At 27.9% G+C, this 18110-nt stretch overlaps 1 protein-coding gene across 1 annotated transcript in view; it reads right to left on the minus strand.

Moving 5' to 3' along the window:
• LOC111637117 (voltage-dependent T-type calcium channel subunit alpha-1H-like) overlaps positions 1–18110 on the minus strand; it is a 133243-nt gene that overhangs the window by 90193 nt on the left and 24940 nt on the right. The window contains exons 2-5 of the mRNA XM_023382535.1: positions 12839–12936; positions 12582–12753; positions 9321–9606; positions 8198–8290 (exon numbers count right to left, since the gene is read on the minus strand). Of these exons, the coding sequence (XP_023238303.1) occupies positions 8198–8290; positions 9321–9606; positions 12582–12753; positions 12839–12936 (649 nt within the window). The remainder of the gene's footprint in view (positions 1–8197; positions 8291–9320; positions 9607–12581; positions 12754–12838; positions 12937–18110) is intronic.

An 18110-nucleotide genomic window follows, 5' to 3' on the forward strand; every position in this document is an offset into this window, starting at 1 on the left:
AAAATAAAATAAATAAGTAATAATCTATAAAAGTTTTCATTTTTTTAATTTTTCAGTAAGTTTTTCAGTTAGATAATTTTAATTCTTTTAATTGTAAGATTTGATTTATTCTATTTTGAAGCAAACTTTAATTATTAAAAAAAATGGAGAAAATTTAGATTAATTAAAAAAAACTGAACTTAACGTAATCGATTTTGTGACGATGTTAAATTAAAATAAATACATTTTAAAATTATTATAAATAAACCTTTTCATTTTTTTATTATTTAAAATCTAAAATTTTTCATTAAAATTTTTATTAATTGGTCAATGACATAACTAAGATTTTGCTCGTGGAGTGATCTGGAAGGATGATGTAAAAAATAGAAACAGAATGAAGAAAAATTAAAGAAAACAATAAATAAATACATATTATTTATTTATAATTTTTTAGATTAAATTTTATTCCTAGAAGACTGAATCCAAAACTTAAATCATCCCCTTAACACGCCACAGCAATTATAATCAAAACTTTATTTTAAAAATGTATATTAAAAGATAATTTATTACTAATGTTTTCATAATTAAATTTATATCTTATAATTTTATAATATTATTGAAAGAATTTATGTTTATTTTAATTCTTTCAATAGTAAAATATCTTGTATAATTATCCCTCAATATCAATTACTAAGCTGTAGTCTATGAAAAAAAAAAAGATAATTTATCCAGGATAATTAATACTTTTTTTAATTTTTTGTTTTATAAAATAATAAACAATTTAATTATTATTTATAAATTTATTTAAATATTTTATAACAAAAACTTTTCTTTATGTAATAGTTGTTTAAATCTATTTATTTGGACCTCTTGACATTTCAGCACAGGTACCTGTACGTGTTTATAGCGAATAAAATTGCGTCAAAATTTTCTTCTTTAATAATTATATTAAAGTTTAACGTCATTTTAAATAAGATTTTTTTTCTTCGTATAATCCTTATAAAATCTTTATTAATTTGTAAATTTTCCTGTGATAAAATTGTAAAAGTATATATAAATTTATATGCTTTTTATTGTTAAAACTCTTTTTTTTTAATTATAAAATTTGAATATAAAATAATAAAATTATAGTTTCTTATGCTAATGTAACTATATATTATTTTTATAATAAATTTTTGGATTAGTTTGTGTCTTACATAATAATAATCCATCACAATAGACATCATATTCTTTGAAAATAAAAAAAAATGCACACATACAGACTCGTTTATTCTCCTAACGCCCACATTATACTGACAGTGGTAAGTATTAACAGTGGTAAGATCAATAATTGCATTGATTACGCAGTGGCGGAATATAGCTTTATGGGGCTCAGTTAAATTTGAATTAGGAGCCCCATATATTGTATTGACTTTAGACATTTTTCTTACAAGAAATTTTTTGAAGAATATTTTCTTATAAAAGACTGGTTTGCGTCCCCCACCAACAGAGGGCCCGAACTGCCCTTTTTGCCCGTAGGATAACGCGCCACTGTGAGGGCACACTAATCATCAGTGGTTAAGTGTGCGCTTAAACGTCTCTTCCATAGGTGCCATGCTATCAGGATTATGAAGAGTGATCAGATCTGGAATTAGGGCCTCCTTCGCCCCTTCTGACGTGATGTTTTCGATTTATTACATTTCTTTCTTCTGTGTTTAATCGCTTGAAAATATAATTACTAGAAAATTATTTTATGTAAGTAAAACTTGATTATTCATGCCCGGGCCCCTGCACAGATCAGGGCTCCATCACTGCAGCTTCAGCTTTACTCATCGGCCCTGTATGACGTATACAAGAAAAAGTAGTAGTATTGTATTCACCCATTTAAAATCAATTTTGCAGTGAAATGGATATAATTTGATTTAATACAATGGAGTTCAGAGCTAATACAAAATTAGTGGTACTTGTAATTGCGCATAATTCTCCGCCATTTTGGCTAATCATGCGCAGTGTATGGATAATTATGCGCACTAAGTATCATTCCCTTGACAAACTATCACACGCTAATCTCTGGGAGTGCCCACTCCAGTGCATTCTGCATGGTTCCAAGATATGGTTTTCAATGTTTTACATTTACAACCCCTTGGCATCTGTGAACAGAAGAGAAAATATGGAAATTACTACCCATACGTGTTTACTTTTGCATGATTTCGCGTAATTCTCCCATTCATTTATAGCAGGATAAACTCTTAAATACGCTTATAAAATACGAAGAATGTCTAGCTCTTTACATATGATTGATTCAAAACAAGTTTATACGCAAAATTTTCTTTTTGGAATATAATATACCTGGTAGTGCAATCGGATTAGAACTGAGTAGATATAAATTGTGCACATTATTAATGAAGAGATATATGAAATTTATATTTAAATTAAGAAACACTGGGAATTTATCAACGACATTGCTATATCAATTATATCAGAAGTCATTGGTGAAAAAGAATGATAGAAATTGGGTGACCCAATTATCAAAAATACTGAATCAGTTTGGTTATTCTGTAAATATATTCCTGGATCGACCAGAGTTAAGTGATCAGCATTATCACCAATTAATACAAAATGTTTTAGAAATTGCTTTATCTCAGGATATTGAAGATTTACATAATAGAAAGAAACCAGATTGGTATAAGATAATTCTGGATTATCCATTCAATAACAATTATATGTTAACAAATCTGGCGTTTAACGTTAAAAGATTTTTTGTGCAACTTAGACTAAATAAAGAATTGATATTAATTAATAATAAAATTATCGATTTCACTGAGACTATGTGCCCAAGATGTCAAGAAATAAATTCAAAATTTCACCTGTTTTGTGATTGTAAAGATGTTAAGAAACCAGAACAGAAGCTAGAGTTACAATGTTTACTTAAATGTAATAATGAAAAGGCAATGTACGAGGTATTTAATAGAGCATCAATAGATATAATTTATAGATTATATAACTATGCACAGAAGTTTATGTTGTTATAGAATTGAAATAATTAAATAATAATTTAAGTGCAAGTGAATTTTATAAATGTATTTTTTGGTACAAGTTGTACTAATTAAGAATGTGTATCTAGGTATAAGATGATGGAGATTTGGATTAAATCGGTTGATGTTGAGGGAGAAATTATTGGTGATAAGATGAATCGATTGTTACAAAAAACATCCCTTGTAACTGGCTAATGGCCTTATTACTAATAAAGATATTGATTGATTGATACATATTATTGAATATATATACAAGATAATTAAATAAAGCATTTAGCCTTAGTCTTATTTTTCTTTACTACTTAAAATTTTAGAAATATTAGACTTTAATCATGGTCTTAAATTAAAAAAGTAGAAATATTAAATACATTAATTATGAATATTTTAAATGTAGATACATACAAATAGTATACAAATATGATGAAAAAGTAGCTAATTTTTCGCAATAATGCATCAATTTTGTTCCGTATAACACCAATATTAACTAAGTAAACAGTAATAATAAAGCACCACAATTTCATTTCATATTATAATACCGAATTTTATTGTATAAATATTACTTATTATTCTAAAGAATTATAAGTAATATTTTTTATAAATAAACCAATTACTTATTGAACTAAAGCTATCATGAAATGTGAATTATCTTAAGATTCAGAAACTACATAATTACTCAATAAGATTAATTAAACTAAATCAAGCTTTTTAACACAACAAACAATTTGTTTTTATTCCGAAATATTCTGATCCAAATTAAAGTAAATGTATGTTCGTATGACATGATTTATAACAGCGCATTGCTTCTATGGAAAATGACAAATATCTTACATTTGTTTTCGGATCAATATTTTTGTAGCTAAGAATTTTGAATATATTCCTCATTTTTGAATATTTTAAACTAGATTTTAGCTGGATCCGAATTCGATTCTAAATCCTGAACCACGCCACATCCATTAATCTGAATATAAAGTATTAAGTTGTTACTTAATGTGAAAACACAAGTGTGTAATTCAGTTACAGTCACGTTTATAAATAGAAAAAAATAATAAGAAAATAAATATAAAAATTTTACATTTAAATTAAATTATTTAATTGTTTTCAAACATAATCCATAATTTAAAAAAATAGAATAAAATAATATAGTTTGATAATTACGAATGTTCTACGTCTAGGATTAAATCGCATTCAGAAATATACAGATTGACTCGAAAGTCAGTTAACTGTTCCAGATGCAGTTGTGAATAAGAATCATACAAGTAAACTGGATTTGAAAGTTCTAAAGTTATAATTAATAAAGCATTTGAATAAGACATTTAGTCAGTCTTTTAAATGGTTAACTGACTTTTAGACCACTCTGTATATTAATATTGACATTTTAAATGTTATTTTTATATATTTATCTTTCACAAGCAAGTGTATAAAGTAGATTTACTCATATAAACTTAATTGAAAACAAATAAAATTACAAATGAAAATTTGATTAAAGAGAAAATGTAGAAAATTACTAAACTAAATGTAGTTTCTTTTATTATTTAATAGAAAAGATATAAAATATTATTTTCACGATATGTTTTTATTGCTTAAGCAAACAATTTTATACATATAAACATCTCGAGTTAGATAAAAACACAAGTTGCTGAAATCTTTCCACTGGGATCGATTTTCTTTATAGTGAGTGCTTCTACAAAACAAACTAAAAAATACAGAAAAATATGGGGGAAAAAATAGAAAAATCTAATGCAATAAAATTTATAAAAAAAAATAAATTATCGACAGTTATTGATGTGTTAAATTTGAAATCTTTTATATTTAAATTGATATATTGGAAATAAGATTGTATTAAAGGCAATTTGTTCGATTAACTTCTTTGTATATTCTATCTTCTAATATTATTTTCGTAAAGAATATTTTTTTAAGTTTCGATAAACGATATTGAATTTAGTTATGCTGATTGCTTTGCTATCAAGAAGCAATTACTTTTATTGCACATTGTAGCCAGTGAATTGATAGATATCGATTTTTTGGAATTAAGTTATATGAAATATATAAAACTTCGTAAAGTTTTAAAGTAATAACTTATTAAATATTATCTTTTATTGTGTTTGAAATGATTTTCTACAGATATATATATATATAATATACCCCACATATACACAGGACACTCAAAAAAAACAGCTATAAGTCATTCACTATATAGGTGGTAAAGTACATGTACTTTATACATGTTTTGAATGTAGTTGAATTTAAACAATATTAATTAATCGTTATTAATAATGAATTATACTTTGATAAAATTGAAATAACCCCTTTTTAGTTTAGTCTTGTATATCTATGTCTATGGAAAAAATTACCTAAATCAATGGACAATGCTTGCACACACTTTCTTTTCCGTTTATTATTATTACTACACAACAAAAGTGGCACCACATCATCATCATCATCGTCCAAGGCACATCAGCCAACATCGTGGACCAAACTACCAATTTTTGTCATAAAATTTAGCTTTCTGTTGGCCAACCAATAAGCGTATGTAGCATAGCACCTTGGTCTCATCATCATTCTTGTACAGTATAATACAGTGTAATATATTATATTACAAAACTATTAATGTTAGCTATAAAAATTATTATAACTGTAAAATCTAACGAGAATTTAATTTAACTTTTACTACTTCTTACAAATTTATATAAACATGATTATACTTTTTTGAAAAGTCGTGCTTTTTGCATGTCGCCATTTATAGAAATACACCGAATCAATACATTTCACTGTAGAGCCAGTTCTACAATAAAGGTCAACAATTTTTGTTCTATGCTCCACATTTCACGATTTCACGATGCTATTTAAAAAATGTATATGTACTTTATAAGTGTTTTGTGAATTAAATTTAGTTTGCATTAACTTTACGATACAATGAACACTTTATATTATTAATGTAAAATAATAATTTTAACAGTAAATTTCAACTTTTTTTTTATTCTTCCAAAGAAGACAGAACCAGCTCACGGCTAGAGGAGTGCTAAATACACTTGCATATCTTCATTGAAAAATTAAGTAAAGTTGTTGCATCAAGCCACAATGGTGCGTTATCGTATGTAACCTGACAGAGGTCACGTTAAAAAACGAATGAAGATACAAGGGAATTTCCCCAAAAATCCCCCTAAGGAAAAATATAAAGAATAATTTAATGCCTCAAATACGTTTGTTGACATCACACAAGCTCTAAAATCAAAATTTCACCGTGGCTGACGTATTATTATTGGCTACCTTCAGTGGTTTGCTATATACTACCCAACTTTAATCATTGTAGTGAAACTCATTTTTGTATTTACAACTATTGTTTACTTATTTTTGCGAGTTTATTCGAATTTTGTATTTAATTTTTATATTTTTGTTATTGTTTCCTTCACAAATCCTTTACAAATATGAAGTAAAAATGATTTTTTTCCTTGTAAACACTAGATATTACCATCTCCTATATATAGTTTTATACTTTCTGATTCACCCTATCTGTTCAGTATCCTTCCAAGACCACACTCCTCTTCCTCTCTTCAGAGTAGACTCTATTCCCTAATAATAATATAAATTAAAGGAAAAAAATATCCTAAACTCCCAACACCCAAGAAATTATTATAATACGATGAAATAAATATACTCTGTAAAGTTAATGTAAATAAATCTTTAATTAAAACATCAAATTATTAATTATTAACTGTATAANATTTTATCGATTATTTGAATTTTAATCTCTAAAAATACAAAATAACTGTTAAATATTTAACAGTTATTTTCTTTGTTTGCATTAATAATAGAACCGGGTAGAGGAACACCACTAAAGATAATTGTCTAGTAATTTTGAGGGCCTAAGTTAGCCTAAAAGGGCCTTTTGTTAAGTATAGTTGGAGTAATTTTGAGGGCTCTTCTGTGTCTTGGCATGGACACAGAAGGGCCCTCAAAATAGTTGTTAAAGAATTAATTTTATTTATATTTTCCTTTATAACATAATAATTTTTAGCTTATAAGTTTTATGCTTTCACAAATATTTTAATTACTTGTAAAGCAACAGAGATCGATGAATATTATAATGATCTGTTAAAAGTATGATATTCATTTATGAAAATGAACAGCGTCAAATAGAATTAAACGATGCAGGAGTTAAGGAGTCAATAGTTTAATTATGCCAGATTAAGGTAGAATATAGGAATTTGTATTGTTATAATGGAATGTAGATTCAATGTCACACGCTCTGTTTGAGTTATCATCTGTATATGACGTAGTTACTACGTGATAGTTAGTGTAATAGTTTAAATACAATTTTAATGAACATTACTAAATACTTCACTATCAATTTTACAGTTTTAATGATATTCCACTTAGATTTAATATCATAAAATACTAATTAAGCAATTAAAACAATAATATTAATGAGTGTTAATGAAATTATTCTTCTGTAAAAGATGTTTTTTAGTATATAAATAAATTAATATATTATAAAAAATAAGTTGAAAAGATGGAAACGTTGTTGCTGGACTTTCCTGGAATAATTTATTTGTTTTCATACCTAATAATTGTTACCATTATCTTTAAGTCTTTTGATTGGTTAAGGAAATATTAAGTGAACGAAGGCCGTATCTCTTGAACCAGTTATCAGATTTTCCTGATTATTTCTGGAAACATTTTCCTCTAACACCTAAAACATTCCGCAAAATATCAGAAATTTTCGACAAAAGACACGGGAGTTATTAAGCTTTCATTTGAGTGGAAAAAAGTGCCTCCATACATGCTGAGAAACCCCTAACTTTTCTTGCATTTCTCAACGTTTCGAAGTCCCGAGTCGAAAAATGTAAAAAATTTTGGGAGAGGAATCATTTTTCACTAATAGCCATACTTTCCTCTGTTATATAGGCCTATAACAGCCATAAAAGTAAAAATAACGCATTATTTTATTATATACAAAATTACTTTATTAATTAAAAGCATAAATATTTTATTACACGACGAATACAAGTAATATTTTAAAAATTACTCTTATTAAATTATTTAATTGTATATTCCTAAAACTGTTTTCAGTTTATGAGAAATTATAAGCAAATAATTCCAGTTTTATTTAGTATATATATATATCATCATTCAATTGAACGAAAATTAGCATTTATTAATAGTAAACAAACTGTTTTATCAGATTAACTTTTCACGATACTTACCACAATTAGTAGCACAAAATATATCCAATCCCAAAAGGAATGGGCATCCTGGACGTAATACATAATGTCCGACCATCCTTCTAAACTAATTACCTGTAATGGCAAAGAACTAAATGTAGATCATTTTAATTTCTACAATAAATTCCACAAATTGTTGACTATTACAGATTTTAATTATTCCCAATTACACATTAAAGAACAACATTCAGTGAATGAAGAAATAAATAATGTTTTAGTGTAATCTACACTATAAATATTTTTCCTAACGTACTTTTCTGTTTTAAAATTAAAACATTTATATTCTTGATAACCAATTGGTTGAGAGTTGGAAGCAATTTATAAACGTAACAACGGAAAATTTTAATTATTACGCGATTGGATGAAGACAGAATTATTATTACGTGTTTAAGTTAGTGTACTAGCTTTCAGCCAATCGCAACCAATCACGATTTGTTTGGTTGTGGCAACTATTTGTTCCAAAACCAAAAAAATATTTATTAGGAAGTATTTCAATCTACCGTAAATTATTTAATTAATTAATTTTTATTCAAGTTTCAATCAGGAATAGACTTAGACACGTGGCTCTAAGCTAGAACATATAAGAGAACCTTTCCACTCTACCAAAAGATTATTTTAACACGAAGCCCTAAACCAGTGGTTCACAACATTTTAGGGTTGCAATTTTCAAAAATTATAGATCTATAAATTCCCAATGGCGCCCGTTTGTTGTCTGTCCTTCCTTAATCTAGAAAACGGGGTTAGATAGATAAAAATCGAGACCAGATAAGAAAAGATTATGGTCAGGAGGACCCAATTGATTATATAGAAACTTCCAAACTAGGTGTAATGTTATTTCAATTCAAAATTTTCTCACAACGGAATTAGATAGATGATCGGCATGAGTCTATTGTTAACAGGAAAAGTATGATGTACGAGAGCAAACCACTATTAATTTGAGGTGGAGAACATATATTTTAAATGAAATAAATTTTAAAATATGATTAAAAATTGTATGATTAAATATAATTGCACACCCGTTTTTAATATTTAGTAGCTTTAAAAATTATTTTAAACGAATAAATATAATTAAATAAAATTCTTATAAATACATATAAATACTTACTAAAAATATAGCTACCCATGCTAATCCTATGTTATCAAATGATATGGCTCCCTGAAACGGATTTCGATCACCTGCTCTACATAATGTATAATACTGATTCCAATTGACACATGTGCCATTTTGGGGTATGTTATTGCTGGAGGGAACAGCCGAACCATTACATACAATATTATTTTGCTCATAGGCAGGAAGGTTGGCACAGCGATGCATTCCCCCATCTTTATCCAAGCTACATATATATTCGAGTTCTTCATCATCATCTAATTTATAGAATGAAGGTATATTGCTAAAATTAAAAAAAAATTTAATTTTAATTTTAAGAAAATATTTATTTTATTTTAAATAATTTAAAATTTTATTTCAACTCTAAAATTTCAGGAATTTATCATTGTTTTCTTAATTAACAATTCAGCAATTTTTATAGAAAATTTTAATTTACTGAAAATATTTGGTATAATTAACAACATTCGTAAGATGTTTTGAAATATTATTATTACTTTTTAAATATTATNTTCTAATAAAATTTCAAGTAATCAAGAATTAACTGAATTAAGTTGAAAAAATTAATTTGACTTTTTTAATGTAACCTTTGGTTGAAAGTTACATTACACCATTACCACAAAAGTGGTATGCAAAGGTAATCTGGGGACTCCAACTCTCTCGTAAACCATATTAATCTATAACTAATATATATAAAAGACTGTTTCTTCTTATATCGAAACAAATACATTAGAGTCTCGTTATAATGAATTTCAGAAGGCCCCATAAATCTTTGTTAAACTAAAAATTTGTTGTTAAATAATCAAATATAAAGTCCACATATGAAACAAAGAGGCATTTATTAGAGTTAGCTTGTTAATGAGGCATTTATTAGAGTTATACATAACGAACACAACTAAATTACAAATTTAAAAAATGATAACAGGTTTAGATGTTGGTAATAGATAAAATTTTTGTTTGAGTTTTACATGTCTTGAAAGCTGCATGCTGCAGAAACTTCTCTATCTCATCTAGTCTAACACAGACATTAACATCTCCTTTGTTATGTGAATACACATATTTTTTTCAATTTTGTCGAGACTTTCCAGTGCTTCTTTCAGCGTGACTGACTCTTCTTTCCATGCAGTTTCAGTTTTTTCGTTTTCTGTACCTTGACTCGTGCCTTCAACAGAATCAAGAATTTTCTAAATTGACGATTCTGGTGATGTGATTACATTATCACAGTTCACATAATCATCAAAGGAAATCTCTTCATTCACATTCAGTGTATTACAGGTTTCTTGCCAAAGCCAATCTTCAATTTCCTCCATGCACTTGATTTCATTGCCACTTACTTCTTCTTCTTTTGCTGATTTTCAAATGATTTTTTTCCCAGCAATGGCGAATAGCATCGGGTTTTACGTCCCAACACGCTCCTGCTATCATGTCGATAGCTTGCCGGATTTTGACTGGCTCATTTATTTCTAACCTGAGAATGTGTTGGAGTAGCCTTTTCCTGTAAATCACTCTGAAATTTCTTATGATTCCTTGATTCAATGGCTGGATTAAGGGATTACAGTTCACAGTAATGTTGGTTAGGCGAACATTGATCATATGTGACGTACAGTTGTCATTTAAAAGAAGAATGTTTCGGTTTTCTTTTTTCATGTCTTTGTTAAGTGTGGTAAGCCATTCAGAAAATATTTCTTTTGTCATCCGTGCCTTCTGATTGTGGACATAATAGAATGGCAAGAGTATCGTGCCATTCTATTATGTCCACAATCAGAACTGAGAAAGTATCGTGGACAACTGTACTTTCCAATTACTAGAGGTTTCAATTTCTTTATTCCTGTGCTGTTGCAGCATAACAAAACAGACAGATGGAACTTTGAATGCTTGCCAACAACGTAAGCTTCCCTTTTAATTGCCATAGTTTTATCAGGGAGTAATTGGTAAAACAACCTAATCTCTTCTGCATTAAAGATATTTTCAGGAGAGAATTTAGAAAACACTTCTTGTTTTGTTTCAATCTACTATTCTGTGTAGTTTCTGGGCTGGCACTAGTTCCTTCTTTACACACTCTCTTCCACACTATTCCGTATCTGTTCCTGAATCTGAAAAGCCATCCATTGCTGGCTGAGAAGTTCTCAATGTTCAACGCTTCAGCAAATTCCCGCGCCTTCTGTTGAAGCAACGGGCCATTAACTGGAACATTTAGAAATCTTACTTCCTTCAACCAAGTCAAAACAGCAGCATCAATCTTTTCAAAATTTCCCATTCGAAGTCTTTTCTTTTTTGGTTCCAGAGCCGGCTGCTGGGATGCCAGTATTTTATCTTTGTTTTTAAGAATTGTAGCTAATGTAGATTTTGTCATGAGAAAATTCTTTGCCACCTCAACTCGTCTTCTTCCACTTTCAACTGCCTTAATAATCTGAACTTTTTCTTTTAACGTGTATTGTTTTCTTTTGGCTTTACCTTGTTGAAAAGTCATATCTTAAATTAATGTGTTTATATCAAATATTACACAGATCCAAGACTGTATCTGTACTATACAAGAAAGTAGCCTGTGTTATCAAGCTACTATATTCGTGTGAAATCGCGGGAGAGGAGCTCTCCTGTGGGTTTACATTGCACTGTCGATCTCCTCGATGCTTTTCTTGCCCGCGCTCCTTAAATAAAGAACAACATAAATAATAAAATTAAAAGAGGCATAAACAGCCATCCTTACACTGTCTATGACAACTTGTGGGTCTTGTTGAGGTTAGCAACTAACGAGTTGCAATTCGTTAGTTGCAACTCATTAGTTACTTCCAAGCCTTCCCCTCTCCCATGAGTACAGTTGTTTACAAGTTGGAAGACAATAGCTGGAAGGGGGAAAAGAACTTACAACGTGGTCGTTAAAGTGAAGTGAAAATTGCAGAAATTCTATTACCATGAAACTGGTAGAAAAAGAATGTTATACTGAAATTTCGTTATAGATTAGACGTTCGTACAATTGCAAGATTTTGTCACGTGTTCCTATGACAGTTGGATCGGGAAAAATCTAAAAGTTCTTTATTACGAGGTTTGTTATAACGAGATTCCACTATTAATTTATAGCATTTTCCTGTTGTATTTGCAATAAAATACTAAATCTTCAGGTTTCTCTATGTTTAGGATCTGGAAAAAACGTCCCTGCTAGTTCCCTTCTACCTAACTCTGTACATAAACATGTATTGTGTAAGTTTATATATATAACTCATTATTTATGATCATTTTTACACTTCTTAATATAAATCTTACCCTAGATATGACACATTTGGTGGAAGCTCTAAATAGCACCTCTGACGCAGAAGTCCTGCCCATAATTGAACTCCTACGATGCCAAATATGAAGAAGACAAAAAAACATAGAAGAAGAACATTACCTAACATAGGAAGTGTATCTAGCAGTAGCATAACAAGAATTCTCATACCTGAAAATAGAAATACACCCATAAGTATTGATATATCTGTACAGTAATTAATTTAGAAGCCATCACTATAGCTTTCTTTACTTACTAGGAATACGATTTATAGCTCTTAGAGGCCGTAAAACTCTGATAGTTCTAATTGCAGACAGATTTATATTTCCTACATCCAAACAATATTCCAAGCACCTGAAAATTAATCATTATTTATTATTATCCCGTTGAAAATAAAGTAACTTTGATAAAATATTTAACGTGTTTTTATTTTTTAAGAACTTTGTATATAATTTTATACTGTTTAAGTCTACGATAATAATTAATTATAATTAATGTATACCAAATGAATTATTTATAATGTATTAAGGTATCATTTAACATATTTATTTTTCACTTCTTCCAGCCATTTATTAATTTTAAACATAATTTAACATTATAAAAGTGGGAAATAAATGAACTTCTTTTATGAAATTAATAATTAAATAAGATTTTTATTTAATCAAACACAGATTAAATATTGTATATACATATAGAGGCTCCTATACATAAATGTATTAATATATTTATTTAAATTAACACAAGTATATTATTACAAAGAGAAATATCCGAATTTATTATAATCAGAAAAATGATATATTTGAGTAAGTCTATGATTTATATAAATTTCCTTCCTCTGCCATTTAAATATAATTAGAGCTTTACAAGTTAACTTTCGAATATACAATCCCGTGACATTTAAACCATTATTCTGTGTAATTGTATGCGACATAATCTAATTTGAATACAATAAATGTATAATATTCTCAGTCATTTGTTAAAGGTAAAAAGTTTTGTTACAGCGTGTTGAAATTTTATCTCTAATTAAAATATTATAATTAATTAAAAATATTCTCTTAGACAATAACTGACTCAATATAATATAAAATTCTAGTAAATATATTTTATATAATAATATTTATGTAAGATTCTTATTAACTTAAATAATTATCGATAAAAATTATTAAGTGTTTTTTACTGAAACTATGAAAAAAAATTGAAATTATAAATGAAAATTATTCAATAAAAAAGGAATTGAAAATAAATGAAGACAAATTAATTGGAAAAAATGTGATAAACGACGAAATGGAAAAACTGTCAGATAAATAAAAGTTTCCATTATATAAAATATTTATCAAACAAATCACTTCATTATATGTTTAAAAAAATTAATTAATTAAATCCATAAAAAAGATGTGAGAATTCAAATTCAACTAATAATAACAATTTCCTATTCATTCTATTGACGTCAATATATCTTCATCAAAGATAGAAAATATTAATTAAATGTTTATTAAATTATTTTAAACATTTATTTAATAAGTTAAAGCTGTATTTAATAAAAATGAATAAATGTCGGACTTTACTTAAAATTTAAAAAAATGTTTTAAAAAGGAAAGATTTGAAAAAAAACATTTTTCCTTAAGCTTGAAAGTCGAGATACTGCATTACTTTTCTATTCTTTATATTAGATTAAGGCAAGAGATATGGGAGTTATTGTAGTATTTAATGGTATTGTAAACTACAATGCTAAAATGTCTTCTTCTTGTAAAGTTTGATATTGTAAACTACAATATCAAACTTTCTTACAAATGTAAAAGTTTATCATAAAGTTTGTATTTTGAATTATGGTTTACAATGCCAAAATATGGTTTACAAGAGTAAGAAACTTTAACATTGTAAATGACAACAACACCCTTTTTTATAATTATATATATTATGCCACGACAAAAGATGGATTTCATGATGTGAATGTTATTCGATCTAGCTGAATAATTTGAAGAGATTGCATGATAAACTTCATTAAATTTTACTACAATAACTACTGCTACAATAAAACAAAAACTATCTTTTATGAGATTATTCAAACATTTTGCAATTAGTGAAAATTGAGACACATTATTTTAAATCTATTGCAACAAAATTCGTTGTTTTATAAAGTGAAGTAACGATAAGAATTTATAACAAATTTTATGCAAAAAATTAAACTAAATTTATTAATACTAGTTGAATACAGCTGATCATAAGTATTCTCGCAAAAGACATGATTTGCAACTTCAAATTTGAATAAAGGTTTAGACGGTTATTCTTTGTAAGAATTGTATAACCTCTTTGCACAAAGAAAACTAAAGCGATAAGAAGCCGAAAATAACATGAAGGATTATTGATTTATCTGCATCATAAAAGTAATTGGAATTTCAGTTGCGTATTAAATTACTTCAACTAAAATGGAGTTAAATATATGTAGAGTTTAAAAAAGATTTCTTATGTGATTTATTAAACATGTGCAAATAAGAAAATTAATCAGTTCTTATATATAAAGATTAACTCATGATATAAAATGTTCTTATCATTACATTATAAAAATAAAAAAGAAATATTTAATATTAGAAAGAAAATCCACTCGTATCATGTTCAAATATTACAGAATTCCTCGTAGGATTTGTGACATCCCAAGTGGTGTCACTCGTGATCCCATGACAGTATGACACGCTGTTACTTTATCACATTAAGAATCGTCGATGTGAATATAAGCTTTATTAAACTCTGCCCTCATATACATCTACAAATTTGAACTGAAAAAATTATTAGTTAATAAAATAATTTAAAATCAAATTCAATATAGTTTTTAAATCAACAATGATATACTCATTGACAAAGACGTTATGCACCCAGATATAATTAACCGATTTTTGAAAAACTTAGCATTACAACTACATCTCAAACAGGTATGTAAATTATTACAGTTGTGATCCAATTATACTCCAGGAAATGTCATTAGAGTACCTTAAAATAACTACTCCAATATTCTATAAAAAAGATCGTAGAAACTCAATGTAAACGTGTTCTTTGGCACTCCAGCCTTGTTGATGCAGTCAAAGACAAAGTGACGTGTAATCATAGCTGATGAAGTTTGACAAAGACCTCATCATTGGACTGAGGGAGGAAGGATGTCCGTTTCATCAAATTTCCCAGCATCTGGATTATTCTGACTCGACTGTTACGAGGTGTTGAGAAAAGTTGATACGCCAAGTCACACATACACAGGCTCTGAGCACACAAGACAGACCTCTAATTGTAAGACAAGCAGGAACATCTGCAATTGTGTCTCTTCTAACCATGAAGAGACAAATGGAAGTCTCTTTACAGAATATTTTCCATACCATTGATAGGTATAGCATAGGGAAGTTTGCAAGCATGACGACCGCTACGCATTCTACCATCAGCACTTAAACATCGTCAGCATCATTTGCAGTGGTGCCATGAAATAGAAAATGAACCGCTACGGAATCACCGTGAAACACTTCAATCTCACTTTTACTATTGAGCGACATATTGTCCTCACTTCCAGCGTGCTGGTCTGGGAAGCCATTTCGTATGACAGTAGCTCACTTTAGTAGTAGTATGAAAAACATTGATGACGCAGCAGTACGATCAAGAAATCTTGTGTCCTTTCATAGGAGAATCCAAGTAGCCATTTTTCAGCAAGATAATGCTTGGCCGAACACGGTTAGGAATGTCTCTCTTGCCATACTTGCTTTGCCTATTAAGTCTATAGATTTGACACCTATCGGGCATTTGTAGGATTAGAGGGACGTCAGCTTTGACCTACTACGAGTGTAAGGGATCTGGAGCAAAATTTGCAACATTATTGGAGGAATTTGTTGCAGGATACAACGCCATACTATACTATATTGCTATGTATCCAGGCAACAAGAAGTTCTACAATATAGTATAAGTTGCTTTATATTTTACCGATTTTTTCATACGAAATTAAATTAGCGTTTTTCTATGACGATGTAATCCCTACTTAATTATTAACATTGTCTACGTTTGCAATAATAAACATTCATTTCATTCCAACGCCTGTTTGGTGCGTAACTATTTTCGTCATTGAGTATGCAGATGTTAATGAAAAAGATAAAATTGAGTTATTCATTTAAAATAAAATATTACCATTATTCAATTTACAAAAAAATTTCAGTAACTCCAATCTATGCAGCATTGATATATATTAACAAAAAAGTACGAAGTAATTATATATATATATATATACTAAAGTAAAAGTCAGTTAACTAATGTACAGGCCAAACTTTTATATTGTTTAAAGAGTTTTACTTTACGAGGACGTTACGCGACTTATGATGTTTATTTATTTTCGCCATTTTGTTCCCTTTGAATCTGTATAACATCAGAATTTGTGTTACCAGTTGTCCTAAAGTTCTACATTCAGAAAAAATCTGCTAAAAAACTGATAAAATTTAATGAATAAAAAAAACTGGATTTTTATTAAATTAAATTTAAATTTAAAAATCCATTTCTCATTAGGGATGAGACATTAATAATGAATAAGAACAATAAGAAAATGAAGAGAAATCATTGAGAATCGATGAGTATAACGTTTAAAATAGAACTAAAAATAAACGAGAATCCCACTTACCATAATTAGTAAAACATGATACCAAAAAGATCGTAAAAGATTTTCTTTACTTACATTTAAATTTTATGTTCTTAACTCATTTTATTACTAAGAAAGTTGTTTTACACACTTATTTTATTGACCTGATTTTTTTAATTTATGGTAGAAAATTCATAAAATACATCAGTTTTATGGTTAAAAAAACACCTCTTTTAAAATACGAAACTTATTAAATGTTACTTATTTTAAAATAATTACTTTTATTGTGACATCGTCAGAACGTCGGGCTGAAACTTTAAATCATATTTCGGCCTACAATTGTAGACCTATGTCATTCGTCTGTCTGTCTGTCTGTCCTTCCTTAATATCAAGAAAGATGAAATTTGAGACCAGACAGGGAAAGCGTAGGTGCTGTAGGACCCTATATATGAACCTCCGGTCTAGAACGGAAGTTACGTGGTTATAATTGAAACATTTCCCCCGAACTGAGTTACATAGATGACCAACATCACTCTATTGTTGTCAGGAAAAGTATTCTGTACAGGGGCAAGACACTATATTTTAAATTAAATAAGTCTTATAGAATGAAGCTCTGTCTTTATTTTTTCTATCTTTATGTCCTGTTTTTCTAAATTTCATAAGTTTAATTCATATAATACGAAAAAAATTATTATTATTATTTAATAAAAATTAATTTTTTATAAAGATTTAAAACAATTTTTAATAATTTCTCCTTTTCCAATTTTGATAAAACTAATTTAAAATTAAAAATAAAAATTATATTTTAAGTTTTTAATATATTATTTAAAGTGTGTTTAAGAGTTTTTATATTATTATTTTATTATAATTTCAAAGATTTATCATTTTGAATTATTTTGCATTTTTGACAAATCTGTAATTTTTTAGTCCT

This window comes from Centruroides sculpturatus, unplaced genomic scaffold (genome assembly GCF_000671375.1).
Source record: "Centruroides sculpturatus isolate CEXI.00-Female unplaced genomic scaffold, Cexi_2.0 scaffold1155, whole genome shotgun sequence".
Lineage (NCBI taxonomy): Eukaryota > Metazoa > Arthropoda > Arachnida > Scorpiones > Buthidae > Centruroides > Centruroides sculpturatus.